Genomic DNA, 13,415 nt, shown 5'->3' on the forward strand with positions numbered 1-13,415 from the left:
TTTGTGAATGTCACTATATTGCCTTGATGTTAGTGCGTGGCTCTCACAGCGGAGTCGATGATGCTCACCACAATTTTTTCCTTCGGGGCTGATTTTTAATCGGAGGCTCACCATGTACTCAGAGGACATTACTCTGCGGCCGGGCCGCAGGTACCGGCACACGTCGGAGGGAACCTGGGGCCCAGGACAACGCCTGGCGGTGCCGATGCCGGGCGCTGCCGTGCGGGCAGCCACGCAGTGTTTACGGCGGAATGAGGGGCGCAGCCGAGCAGCTGCGTCAGCGCGGGCGGGGGCTGGCCGGCCCGGGGAGGCGGGCGCGCCCGGCGGGGCGGCCGCCGCGGGCGGGGGGCGGTGACGCGCGGGGCGGGCCGGGGCGGCTGCGGGGCGCGGCCGGGCGCGCTGCCCCGCGGCACCAGGGGAGGCTGCCCGCGTCCTCCCCGGCATGGGGGTCGGGCTCGGGCCGGCACCCCGCGGGCGGCGCTGACCGGAGCGGCGCCCGCCGCTGCCGCCGCTCCCTCCCCCGCGCCCGCAGCCCCTCGGCGGGGAGACCGGGCGGCGGCGGCCAGCTCCCGCGGGCGGGCAGCGCGGGGTTCGGCGCAGCGGGGCTTGGGACCCGGAAGCAGAAGCGGGGCCGGGAGGCGGCTGGATGGGAAGGAGCGGCGGCGGGCTGCGATGGGGGAGCAGCAGAGCTCGCTGAGCACCCCGCGGGCGGCCGCCGCGCCGCCGAGCCCGGTCGGAGACCCGCGGGAGCCCGGCCCGGACGAGCCGCCTTCGCCGCGAGAGGCGGTCCCGGGCGGCGGGGCGGCCGGGCCGGGGCGAGGCGGAGACCTGCCGCCGGCCGCCGCCGGCCCGGAGCGGCGAGGAGCCGAAGAGGAGGCGGAGGCGGCGGCCGGGCCGGAGCAGCCGCCGGGCTCGGGGGAACCGGCGGCCCCGGCGGAGGAGGGGCCGGAGGGAGGCAGCGGCCGCCGCCGCCCCCCCCGGCGGCACGTGTACTGCACCGTCTACTGCGTAGAGAATGACCGGCCGGCGGCGGCCCCCGGCTCCCCCCGCGGCGGCCCGGGCGTGGGGCAGCCCCCCGCGCGGCGCGGGGTGGTGTCGGGCGACGACCCGCTGTCGTCCGGCGGTAGCATCGAGGTGGTGGACTTGTACCTGCTGCCCGAGCCCTTCTCCGGGCTGATCGCGGGCGAGTTCGGGCCGCTGCTGGTGCTGAGCTGCCGCGTGTGCCTGGAGGAGAAGCCCATCAAGCCCCTGTCCTGCTGCAAGAAGGCGGTGTGCGAGGAGTGCCTCCGGCGGTACCTCAGCTCCCAGGTACTTCCCAGCGGGAGCAGCCGGGGTGTGCTGGGGGTGCTGTGGCCGCAGCATGCTCGGGCAGCCCAGCGAGCGGGGCTGGGCCGTGAGGTGCGGAGGAGAGCGAGCCTTTCCCGTCCCGTACGGAACGCGTTCGGCCGCCACCTGCGTGCGGGCTGTGGAGTCAGCGACCGCCCGTTCCCGAAGCGCTGCTCTGCGCGTTCGTACGCGGCTGGTCGGGCTGGTCGCTAATGCGTTTTTAGGCTCTGGCCGTCTTTATAAGAATTTTCGCTTTGAAATCTCAAACTCCTGCTGTTACCTGACCGGCGGCACCAGTTTTCTTGTAAGAGGCGCCAAGGAGTGATAAGGAGCGGAGTTCGGGAGCGCTGGCAGCCGCCTCCGAAGCGGCTCCTGGAGCCGGGGGCTTTGCCCGCTGCCGCTCCATGGTCGGGCTGTCGGTGCAGCCGCTCGGCCTGCTCCTCGCAGGACACTGCGTTTGGTGTTGCACCAGTTGTGCTAGCTTAAAATAGTGTGTGTGTGACTGTTGGTGAACAATTTAGTTAACAACAGTATACAGTAACTTCTTTGGAGGAAAAAAATGGAAAACAACTTTTCTGTCCTGAGCAGGCAACTGGTCATCCTGGTAGATAGCTGGCATATAGGGTGCTTACATGTTCGTCACTGTTTTGTCAGTCAGAACTGCTATTTTAAGCCCAAATCAGCTTGATAACTAAGCTCTGTCTTTGCTCTGTCTTTCTGTAGTTAGTTTAGCTCACTGAATATTTGTTTGTGTGTTTCTGCTGCTAGTGTAGTCATTCCCTAAACACGAAGAACAAGGGGAGAAGTATGGTGTGTGTGTGTGTGTGGGAAAAACAAAATCAACTAAACCTGTTGCGTACCACCTTTATGCTTTTATTCAGCAGAAGCTTTTAGGATGTGCCTGGTGGAAATGTGCTAGTTTGTTGGTGGAATGAATTTTTTCACCTGTTTGGGGCTTGGTGCTGGGGCAGTTTGTGCTCCTGCTGGGCTGTATGTGTAGGGAAGGAATGCATGATTACAGCTATTCCTGCACTCCATAAATAGTTGACAGGCCTCTTCTGACCAGAGTACATTTCACTGCTTGGAAATTGTACGTGAAATGCAAGTTGCTCCTCTCTGGGCCCTGGTAGCCTATGTAGCATTTGCTGGTGCTGGTAGTATTTGTTTTGGCTAATAGTAAACTCAGTAGCATTTTTATGATCTTGTTTGGATATGTTTAGATAATAGCAAAGGGCTTTACTTGGGAACTGATGGATTGGATGGTCAGAGTTAATGTTTTGTGTGTTTCCTGTAACACTGAAACTCAGGAACACTTAATAAGCCTTCTTGAGACTTCATGCACAGAATGATTTGATTTGTAGATAAGTGGTAGACTGCAAACTCTCACTAAGTTTTTAGATTATATTGTCAGTGCACATTTGTGGCTTTGATATCTGCCACTGAGGTCCTATGTCAGAGTATTGCCTTTCATTTAAGCTGGAAATTGACAAGTGTTGTGATGTCAGGGTGATCTTCCCCATGTCCTGCAGGTGCCTGCAGTTTACAGCGATGTAATGGAACTTACATGATCTGGTATCTAAAGCCATACGGAAGAACTCTTCTGCCTGGTTTAGGCTGAACTCTGGGAGGAGGAACGCTGGTGGCTGAAATAGCTGGCTGGCCTAGGAAGTGGGTGTATGTGCTATGGAGTGGGTTTAGCACTGGCCAGGTTTTGGATGTGCATGCAGGGATGCCCTCCAAGGAGGCCACTACGATTGCTCAGCACCTGCAAAGCTGCTCCCAGCAGCTGGGGAAAGGAAGGCACACATATGGCACATGGCCATATGGGTACTTAACTGCTGTGCTTTAAAGGTGGGGCAGGGATGCTGATCCTGAGGAGTGAGATTCACAGAGCACTTCTGTGGACATGTTGTTACAGATGCTTTTATGACCAGGCAGAATTTTAGCTGCTTGATAAATTTGTTAGGGAAAAGTGAAACAAAATGCAACAAATAACAGTCCAATGTGTTCTTCCCTTATCTTCCTTTTTGAAAAGGACAAGAAAGCAATATTTCTTCAAGAAGAACAAGAAGTGATCTCTCCTTCCTTTGTGCAATGGAAGGACCCTGTGAGTCATTCTGGAGAGAGAAAGACATCTCTGTGTCAGTTATGTTAGAAGAATTTCTGGGAAGGATGAATGAAAAGCTAGTATAGGTTAGAAATCAAGTTACCTTTCATCTTTGAGACTTTGCATTTTTTGTAGGAAATTAAAAAAAAATTATGAGATGTTCAAAAGGTATAAATGCTGAAAAACTGGTTTTGTTTGAAAATATTAAAAGGTCTTACTTTTGGATATGATTAGCCTGATTTAAGCATGTACGTAAAATTGAAAACAAACAAAAAACAATTAAAAAAAAAAAAAAAGCCAAGCAGCATTGTGAATAGTTTAGATCTGGTTTTCTTGTCAGAGAAATAGTAATCTCTGCCCGGACTTACTCCACATCTCTGGAGGAGTGGTTTCTCATGCTGAAAATGTGGAATATATTGGCAGAAGTATAGCATTTAAAATAATTTGTGTAGTCTTTGATGTCTGTGTGTGTTCTCTCACTGGAGAAAGCTGTATTCTTCATGATAGCTTCATTGTGATTCCTGAAATGATGTTTAATGGAGTAGCAAAGTAAAAACTCTGTTAATGCACCATGCTTTCTTCTATGCAAATATATAAGAGCATCAGAACTTCTGCCTTCAAGCCCTTTATAGATAAGAAAAACCAACTGAAGTTTTAAGCATTCTTAAAAGGAATGCCAGATGAAAATACTCCAACTGCAGAGTAGTTGCTCATCGTGCTGGAAAATGAGGGTAATGTCTGAAGGTCCTTAGAGGTCAAGTCCAGTCTTATCACTGGCACCTTGCTGCATAATCCCTTTCAAAGATTTAGTGACTGGAGCAGAAGCTTAGCAGGCGAGCCTGGAATGCCCAGGCTGATCTGGAGCCTGACTTTGGGAAATCATGTGACATTACTTCTGCCTCAGTTTAGCTATTCTGTCTCACATCCTGATAGTCACAGAGTACTTGGAGCTCTTTGGGGTCTGAGTATGACCAGTTGATCTGCAATTCACAAAAAAGTTCTGTGACCATTTGTTTGGACTCAAACAAATTGATGATGTAATTGATGGGTATGGGTTGTTGTGGAAGAGGTTGTGTGGAGCTCAGGATCTGTTGTGGATCCCACAGAGCCTGAGTCAGGTCCCAGCAAGCCCTGTCCCCAGGAATTGATGCAGCCCAGAGCTGTTGATTTGTTATGCTAAATGGGTGAGGTTCAAGAGTGTGATTGTCTGAAGGGCCAGTGTTCTCCCTCCATGGACTCTCAGGTAGATGTTGAGTGAGGTTGGGATCAAAAGTGTGGAAGAACCATTTCCCATTCAGCTGGAAGCTGTGGGTTTCTGCCCTCTGTCATCCAGGATACAAACCTGGGACAGGGAAGCAAGAACCAGGACACTTAATCTCACAGGTGTAATATTACATCCGTATCTCCTTCACTTCCCATCTTTCTGTTCATTAAACATGGCACCAAACCCAAATTATTTCAGAAACTGAGCATACCAAGCTTTGCTAAAAAAGTGATTCACTGCCTAACCACTCTGGGCTGCTTGTATTTTTATGTAAGAGGGAGCATTTCACTTTTCCTATAAAATGGCTTCAAAAGTTTTATAGAAACCTCAGTGCCTGCTTTTTCTACATGCAAATAGGGAAACTTGATAATCCAGTTTTGATGCTGTGCTCATTAGTGAAGCTTTATTTTGTAAATCTTGTAATGCTGTTGGAGTAGTCATTCTTATAGTAAAAGACTTCGGGTGAGTTAATTTAAACACCATACTGTATTCTTCATCAGATTTTATGGTGCTTTAATTATAGGAACTCTAATGAGATTAGTAGCCATGAGTAAATCAGAAGGAATGGTTGGGGGTGGGGAAGGACTGCATCTGACAGCGTTTTGTGCATGTTTGGCTTTGGTGGGACAAAAATCCTTCTTTCTTCTGATCATGAAATGTGGAGATCATCCTTCCTCTGCTCAGGACCTCAGTCTTTCTCTGTCTGTGACCTGAGATCTTTTTTTTGACCCCTCTCTTTTCTGTGCATCATTTCTTTCTGAAAGAGCTGGAGAAAAAAATCTGCTGACTGTACATCAGGATTTTTGTGGGGAATGTGAAGAGTAAAATTGGAGAGCAGTCTGCATCACATAAAACTAGTACTGGCTTGGAGCTGGAGGGCCTTGACACCTGTGTCTCGTCAGGTGTCTGATGGTATCATATAAATGATACATCTTCAAAGCTGTAGTCTGCTGATGAAAACCAGCCAGCAGAAATGTAGGCACCAAGTGCTGAATCATCTGATGGTTAATGAGCTGCTTGTGCCCTGAGTCAAACCAGAGCTCAGAAGGGCCACTGTCATTCAGTGCAGAAGCAGCTCTGTGTTTGCAAGGGTAATTAATCTAAAACCTTGCTCTAACACCAGCTTCCGAGTTGCTGGGACGACTGCACACTGCCTGCCAGGAGGTCATGGCAGGGTGAGCGACCACCCCTCCAGCTGACATTGCAAGAATGCAGAAGTTTCCAAAGGAGGAAGAGAGGTGCAGGAGGAGAAAAGAACCTGCTGGTTTGCAGGCTTTCTAAACCAAATCAGCAGCCTCAGCCACTGTAAGCTGGCTGTGCTCCTGAGGAGAAGAAGGCAGATAGACTTGGTCCGTCAGATGCAAGCAGCCTATAGGCTGCAGGAGCACCTAAACTACTGTGACATTTTCAGCAAGCAGCTTCTGAAAGTCTGTAGTGCTCTCCTCATGTGTTGTATACATTACCAGTGTGAAAATGCTGCTGCATAGGCAGATGTGTCACAGTTCAGGATGTTACCCAGGTCCCTCTAAGATTGTGAGAGTTACTTCTCTCAACTCTTTCAAGTTGACAAGATACATGGCAGAATTTAAGTCCATCTTGAATGCTTCTTGGTGAATCCCATTTGTGCCAAAACTTAAGTTTGGAACGGTTTACAAAATCTAGCATTGATGAATATGGTTTGAAATTAATTTTAAAGAAAACTAGTTTTGAGCAATGTTCTTGAATGATAATGCTGCCTAGTTCCCATTGTGCGTAGGCCTAGGTACTCTGTCAGCATATGGGCACTGCATGTGGTGTGTTTGTTCCCTGTGCAGGAGTAGCTTCAAGCTTACTCTTTGTGGCTAGCTATCACTTCCTCTTGTTTGGGTAAGTCTTTGGCAGGTGTAGAGCTGGAGTTGTGGCTGTCCTTTCTTAGCCATGCTGTTCTCAAGTGAAGTGGAAGAGAGTGGCTGTTCTTACAGCAAAGAACATTTTTTAGTAAAACTCTGGGATCTAAGATACTGAGAATAGAATAGATGGTGTCATGTTTGAACAGTTGCAGGAAGGGTTTTGCTGATGGAGAAAGGCCTCAGTTCCTGAGGGGCGGATGAGTGGCATCATGAAATTGTTGATGTTGGTACCGAGTGGTAAGGGTAAATGGTGGGTGCTGTGGTGATACCATGAGTTGGCTGATGCTGATAGTAAAGTTGGTTGAGGTGTAGGGTTTTCCTATGAATGGGAAATTGCAGTGGGAGATGGAGAACCAGTTTTGCTTTAGTTGGGACTGAGACCTAATATGAAAATGTGTTATTTCTGCGAAGCAGAAGCCCTCCTTGTCAGCTGTGTCTCACAGCCAGTGTGTTGCACCTCACTGGTCTGTGGGTGGTGTTGGCTTTGGGGACCGCAGACAGGCTGAGCCATCAGGAGATCATCTGCTGCCAGCCCTCCCTCCCACTGCCCCCACCAGCTGCTCACAGGAGCCACCAGGCACAGGTATGAAATCAGTCCAGGAAGTGTAAAACTAAATGAATTGAAAAGGGGACTGTTGGTGTTTAGTTGCCCGAACAAAAATAAATGAAGGAGTTAAATGAGGATTGGGAAGGCCTTCAGCTCACCTCTGCCCCATAACTGCTTCTCCACCCAGAGCAACTGTTCTTCCAACTGCTCTGGGGCCTCTTGGCCCTTCATTCCTCTTTTCTTCTTGTACAAATATCTTGCTTCCTGCTGTCTAAACCAGCCAGGCTCGAGGAAAGTATGTATTTTAAATGGCCAGGATGTCAGTACATTGTCAAAATGATTAAGAGGTGTAAGGGATGTAATTTCTTTAAAAGAACTTAAACTGGAGGCTTCCCCCTGAAGAAGTACATTACTTAGCCACACAGGTTTATCTGCCTTTTGTATGCTTTATCTGCTTGTGCTTATGTTTCTCTTGCTCCTTTTTTTTAAGTATTTTTTTGATTAATTATATTTTAAAAGTAAAAAAGTCATTGTCTATAGGGTTTTGTTAGCCAAATACTACTTTTTCTTGTACTGGAAAAAGTGACAAATTTGCCTTGTCATGAAAAGGCTATTTAATTTTTGAGTCCCTTTTTAAGTACTTGAAAAATTTTTGGTAAGGCAAAGAAATTAATTTTACTTGGAAGTTAAAATTAGGGTGAAAAATTCAAGGCTTTACTCAGAAGAAAATTTTATGGATTTCAGTGTGGAAGGTCAGAAGTTTAACAGTAGTTTAGGCCAGTTTTTGAATTAAACCTGAAATGGCTTAGGTTCCATGTTGTTCAAGTCCTTAGAACATCCAGTTATTTACCTTAGATGCTGCCTCACTGCTTTGATTTGAGATTGATGTATATTTTCATTGACAGCCTTGTTGAGATGTGCTGTTGCTCTCATTTACTTATTTAATTGTGAGAAAGGCTGTGCAGTTTCTAGATTAGAAGTCCATGAAAAGGCAAAGAAATTTCCAAGTCTGTCACACTTCCATTTCCTTACAAGCGTGCTAAGTAGACCGCAGAGCACTAATTTTCCACAGTGATGTTTTTATTCAGTACAGCACGAACAATATAAGATTTTGTACTGGAAAATAGAAAGGGCAAAGTTTTATTTTCTCAAGCTTAGTCATCCTGATGCCATTGTGTATTGTTTTCTACCACTAACATGATATGGATGGCAGCAAAGGCAGGTGCCTCTCTGATTTACTTGGTTTGGCTTCCTGATCTTGTAGGAATGATGGTGTATCAGCTTGGGGTGTGGGATGGGGATCTGAGTGACTCTGTCCCTTTAGCTTGTAGGAAAAGGAAGTCCCATCCAAACTGTTTCAGCTGTGATGTGGCTCTGTGGGGTGGCTCACACAATACAAGGAAGGAAGAAAAGGGAGAAGAAGATTGCTGGGATGGGAAGGGCATGATGATCATGTAGGAATTGGATTGCTCCAGAAGGTGGACTTGCTCAGGGTAAGCTTTCATAAAACAAAAGGGAATTGTGAAGGTTGGTGGCCTCCAAGTAGGGTGGATCCTTGGCCTCTATTTAAAGCTGCAGCTGAGTACTGGCCAGCTATTCTGGTAAATGGTGGCCAGAAAGTGAAATGGGACTTGCTCTTTTTCTGGTTTCCTGTTGGATGGAGGTAGGCAGGAAATAAATCTAGCTTTAAAAAAGAAAAAAAATAGTAAGGATTCTAAACTCAGTTTAAAGTATAGAACTTCCATGAAAATAATGGTTTAGTGTTCTGCTGAGCTGCTGGAAGACTTCTATACCCCATTGGCAGCAGGGTGGGTGGAGTAGGTAGGTAAAACAACCCATCTGTGACACAATTACAGAGTGCCTGTGAGGTGCCATTTCCCTGCAGAGGCAAAAAGAATATAGTGTCCTTCACTGCAGTCAGTACTATTGCTGCTGTAGGGGGGCAAGGAAATGTGGGGAGGGGCTTCTTAACCTTTCAGCCATTTTAATGTTGCTCACTATGGGAATGTTAGCTGGGGAAAGGACATCTTATGCCTCTCCATTCCAGTCCACTTGTGCAGTGTAAAATTTGTCCCCTTAGAAGCCTCACAGGAGCAAGCATATAAATTGCTCAGTGCTTTTTTACATGCATGTGCAGTTCAGTTGTGCAGTAGCTTGGAAACTGTTTAGTAACTTTATGGCATTAGCATGCAGGTTAAAAATGGGAAAGAATGTGCAACTTTGGACTTCTTTGGAATGGATGGATCTGCAAAAGAGTGATGATAGCTCACAGTATTTAGATGCCCAGTGTTGCATACCAACTATGGAATGTACACGTTGGTATGTTTTTCTGTGATGAACAGATCTATATGGAGGTTAGAAAAGGAGTTGTGAAACACTGGAGTTCAGTCTAAGTGTTGTTTTTGTTAGACATTTATGCATATTGACATATACAGGTGCACCTAGGCCTCAAAGTGGCCAAAAGTGCAATACAGTATTAAAATCTGGATATTTCAATGTATGCATTTATCTGGTGGTCCCCATTTGTCTTACATAGGGAAGAGGAAATCAAGCAGACTCAGAAATTTTCACTTATTTGTACAATGGAAAGTAAATTCAGCCTTGCTTTTGTTGTATTTTTCAGTAACATTTAGAGAGTAATTTTCAAGCTTCTGAAGATATCAATTCTTTCAAGACATTATTTGGAATTCTTACTGTATTTTAAATTACTAGCATCTTCCCAGTCAGTAAGATACAAATCTTCCTTGCAGTGAGGTACAGCTGTTACTGATGGACATCGCTGAGTGCTTTTGTCTCAGCAAAGTAGGTATTTCATGTCAAGGCTTGATTTGTTCTTTCAGTGAAAGCCACTCATCAAATCCTACCTGAATTATCCCAGAGTGTAATGCTTCATGAGAACCTCACCCAAGCCATGACAGGTTGTCAGACAAGGCCAGACTATCGCTTCTGGTAAATTAAGGATCTAAAATGAGTTCTGGATCTTATTCTATTTTCTCTCCATGTCAAGAAAAGGAAACTTGTCTAAAGGTGATGGTATACAGTGATTTTAGCTAGCAGTGCTGCTTACCCCAGTCTGCTACTTGTTCCCTACTATTTGTGCATCATTTGATCCATCATCAGAAAAAAAGATCTGGTTTAAAAAGCAACCTGTCACAGTCATTTTTGCTTCTTTTATTCATACCCAGCTTCTATTTGTGTTATGCACAATATACAAATGTTTATTTCACCGCAAGGTGGTACTGAATAAAGTGCTAAGTCAGGCAGTTTATTTTGGCAACTGTGGCAGTCTGTCATACCAAAACATTTGAAATTGACATGTTCACAAAGGTGGTAGATGGGGGTTTTCATTTGAGCCTAGTGGAATCAAAACTGCAGTTTGGTCCTTTTGCTGCATCATTTCCTCTTTCACAATCCAGACGGAAGTTACAGCTTATCCAGTGCCTAAGGTGCATCTGCACCCACAGCTCTTGGACAGGCAGGGTCCAGGGAGTGACTCAAGCTGCTCCCAGCTCTGAGGTGCCCAGTCAAGCCCAGGCTGGTATCCACTGGTCCTGTCTCCACTGCCCGTGGCATCATTACATATGAGCTTTCAACTAGCTGAATTCTAAAGCATCCTCATGTGTTTTGTAACATAGATTATGCTGAAGATAGTCTTACAAGTGAAATTTTTCATGTGAATATTGTTGCAAATGAGGAACCTCTCTCTTGATCTTGCTTGTTGCAACAGCTTTAGTTTGCTGCAGCCAAGCAATGCCAAGTATGGTTGTTATTTTCTGGAGAGAAATTTTTTCTGCACCACAGAGCTCTCAAAGGAAGTCTCTTGTTGTTCCTAATCCGTTTGAATAACAAGTGAAAAGATGCAGAACTTAAAATTATAGAAAAATTTGGCAGTTTTGTTGTGTGGGTTGTGTTTTGTTGGGGTTTTTTTTTGTGCATGGGGATAGGGGTGTTAAGCTTTTTGGTGTTTTGTTTGGGATTTTTTTTTCTGCAAAACCACAAAATGCACATTGGTATTGAATATGACATTTAAAAGCATACAACAGAGCAAGGTATGGCACTGTCATGGAAGAACTGGTATGCATAATTAAATTTTGATAGTGAAGTTTCTTTTGAGCTTGGTCATATGGTGTAAGTATAAGCTCATACTTAAACCAAGTAAAGTATGACCTTACTTGGTGTAAGTAAAATACCTAACGTTTCTGTTGGAGAAGACAATCAAAATAATGACTATTCCAGCATATTCTTTTCCACTCTAATTGATTTTTTTTGTTTCTGTAGGTGTACTGCTTTTGACCCATAAAAATTTTAAGCCTCTTTTTAAAATTAATCTAGATTTTTAGAAAAGTTCTAGCACGTGCACTGGGCTGTGACTACAGCTTTCACAGGCTAGAAGCATGCTTTTTAGTGAGCAGCTTTGAGATGTTTGGAGAAAGGAGAGGAGAGCAGGAGTCCCATTTAATTGCATCAGTAATGAACTGGCACCAGACAATAAGTTTTACAATACTAGCTTATCATTGTGCTTCTGTATTGAGTTTCCACATAGGAGAATTTTATCTATCCTTATGGTGAAAACAAGGAGCAAGGAAGAGGTCTTTGATTATTTTTATTTTTCAAGTATGAGCTTGTCCAGCTGTTGGAATGTTAGGAGGAGACAGCAGATCTCGGTGAATGATGGCAGATGATGTAAATGGTTGATAATGATGAAACCACTAAAAATCTGAATGCAATTTGAGGCTCTAGTACAGAGAGGAGAGCAGTGGGGCACTTGTATGTGGTAAGTCTAATTTGGACTCTTGGATGTAGTCGGTTGATGCTGGCCAGATACCAGACACCCACCAAAGCCACTCTCTGTCCTCCTCTGGACAGGAGAGAGAGAGAAAATACTTGGGGTTCATGGGTTGAGATAAGGATAGAGAGAGATCATTCACCAAATACCATCATGGGAAAAACTGAATCAAATTAGAGATATTAATTAAATTTATTGCTAACAAAATCAGAACAGGATAATAGCAAAATAAACCCTTAAAACATCATCTCCCCACCCCTCCCTCCTTCCCAGCTCCACCTCCTACCCAAGGGAACTAGGAGACTGGAAGTGGGGATTTTGGTTAGTTCATCACATCAGGAGTTTCTCCCCCTACTCAGGGAGAGGAACCCTTCCCCTGCTGCATCGTGGGATCCCTCCCACAAGAGACAATTCTCTGCTAAATTCTTCAACCTGAGTCCATCTCACAGACAGCAATTCTCCTCAGACTGCTGCAGCATGGGTCGCACGTCCACAGGGTGCAGCGCCCCAAGGACATGCTGCTGCAGCAGGGGCCCCTCTCTCCATGGGTCTCCCACGGGGTCACAGGCTCCTCTCAGGCATCCACCTGCCCCAGCATGGATCTCCTCTGTGGGCTGCAGGTGGATTTCTGCATTGCTGTGGAGCTCCATGGGCTGCAGGGGCACAGCCTGACTCACCATGGGCTGCCCCGTGGGCTGCAGAGAAATCCCAGCTCTGGTGCCTGGAGCACCTCCTGCCCCTCCTTCTGCACTGACCTTGGTGTCTGCAGGGCTGTTCCTCCCACACATCCTCGCTCTGCTCTTCTCTGGCCACAGTTACATCTTCACAACAACTTCTTTTTCTCTTGTTTAAATCTGTTACCCCAGAGGTGTTAGCACCATTTCTGATGGGCCCAGCCTTGGCAAGCGGCACATGCATCTTTAGAGCCACCAGGGACTGGCTCTGCCGGACATGGAGGAAGCTTCTGGCAGCTTCTTACAGAGGCCACCCTTGTAATCCCTCCCCACCACAAACCAGGTGCTGTAACGCCAATAAATCAGGTTTAAGAAAAAGCGCACTAAGGAGGACTGCAAGGAGGAAAGAGCTGTTGTGAAGATGCAGAATTCTCTACTTGAGCACAAGCAGAACTGGGAGAAGAAATAACTGTTCTGTCTAAATGCAAGAGGTTGAGGTAGGCGCTTGTAAAGAATTTTTGGCACAACACAAAACTCTAAAAATTGCAGTGAATTGCTGGAAATCAGTGTGAGCCTCTATCAGAGGGATTTGGGAGCATCTTTCCAGTCTCTGAAATCATGAAGAAAGGTGTGGTATCAGAGCAGTTCGCAAAGCCAGCACCCTCAGTACTCTCAAAAGCAGGGGTTTTCCTTGTGGCCCCACTGTGTGCTGAATTTGGCTCAGTTAGATGGTAAGGCTGCCTGGGCTTCTCAGTGCACTTTGTTGAGAAGCTGGAGTCCAGTGAGGAAATGGTAGAAGAGTTTTATTGTCTGGGGTTGCTT

General features: G+C 46.6%; 1 protein-coding gene across 1 annotated transcript in view; it reads left to right on the forward strand.

The window, feature by feature from the left end:
* Nucleotides 1–672: 672 nt before the first annotated feature.
* The window catches only part of RNF217 (ring finger protein 217), a 55,115-nt gene continuing 42,372 nt past the window's right edge, over nucleotides 673–13,415 (forward strand). Inside the window, exon 1 of the mRNA XM_063151104.1 lies at nucleotides 673–1,308. Coding sequence (XP_063007174.1) covers nucleotides 673–1,308 — 636 coding nt within the window. The remainder of the gene's footprint in view (nucleotides 1,309–13,415) is intronic.

The sequence above is a fragment of the Melospiza melodia genome, chromosome 3 (genome assembly GCF_035770615.1).
Source record: "Melospiza melodia melodia isolate bMelMel2 chromosome 3, bMelMel2.pri, whole genome shotgun sequence".
NCBI lineage: Eukaryota > Metazoa > Chordata > Aves > Passeriformes > Passerellidae > Melospiza > Melospiza melodia.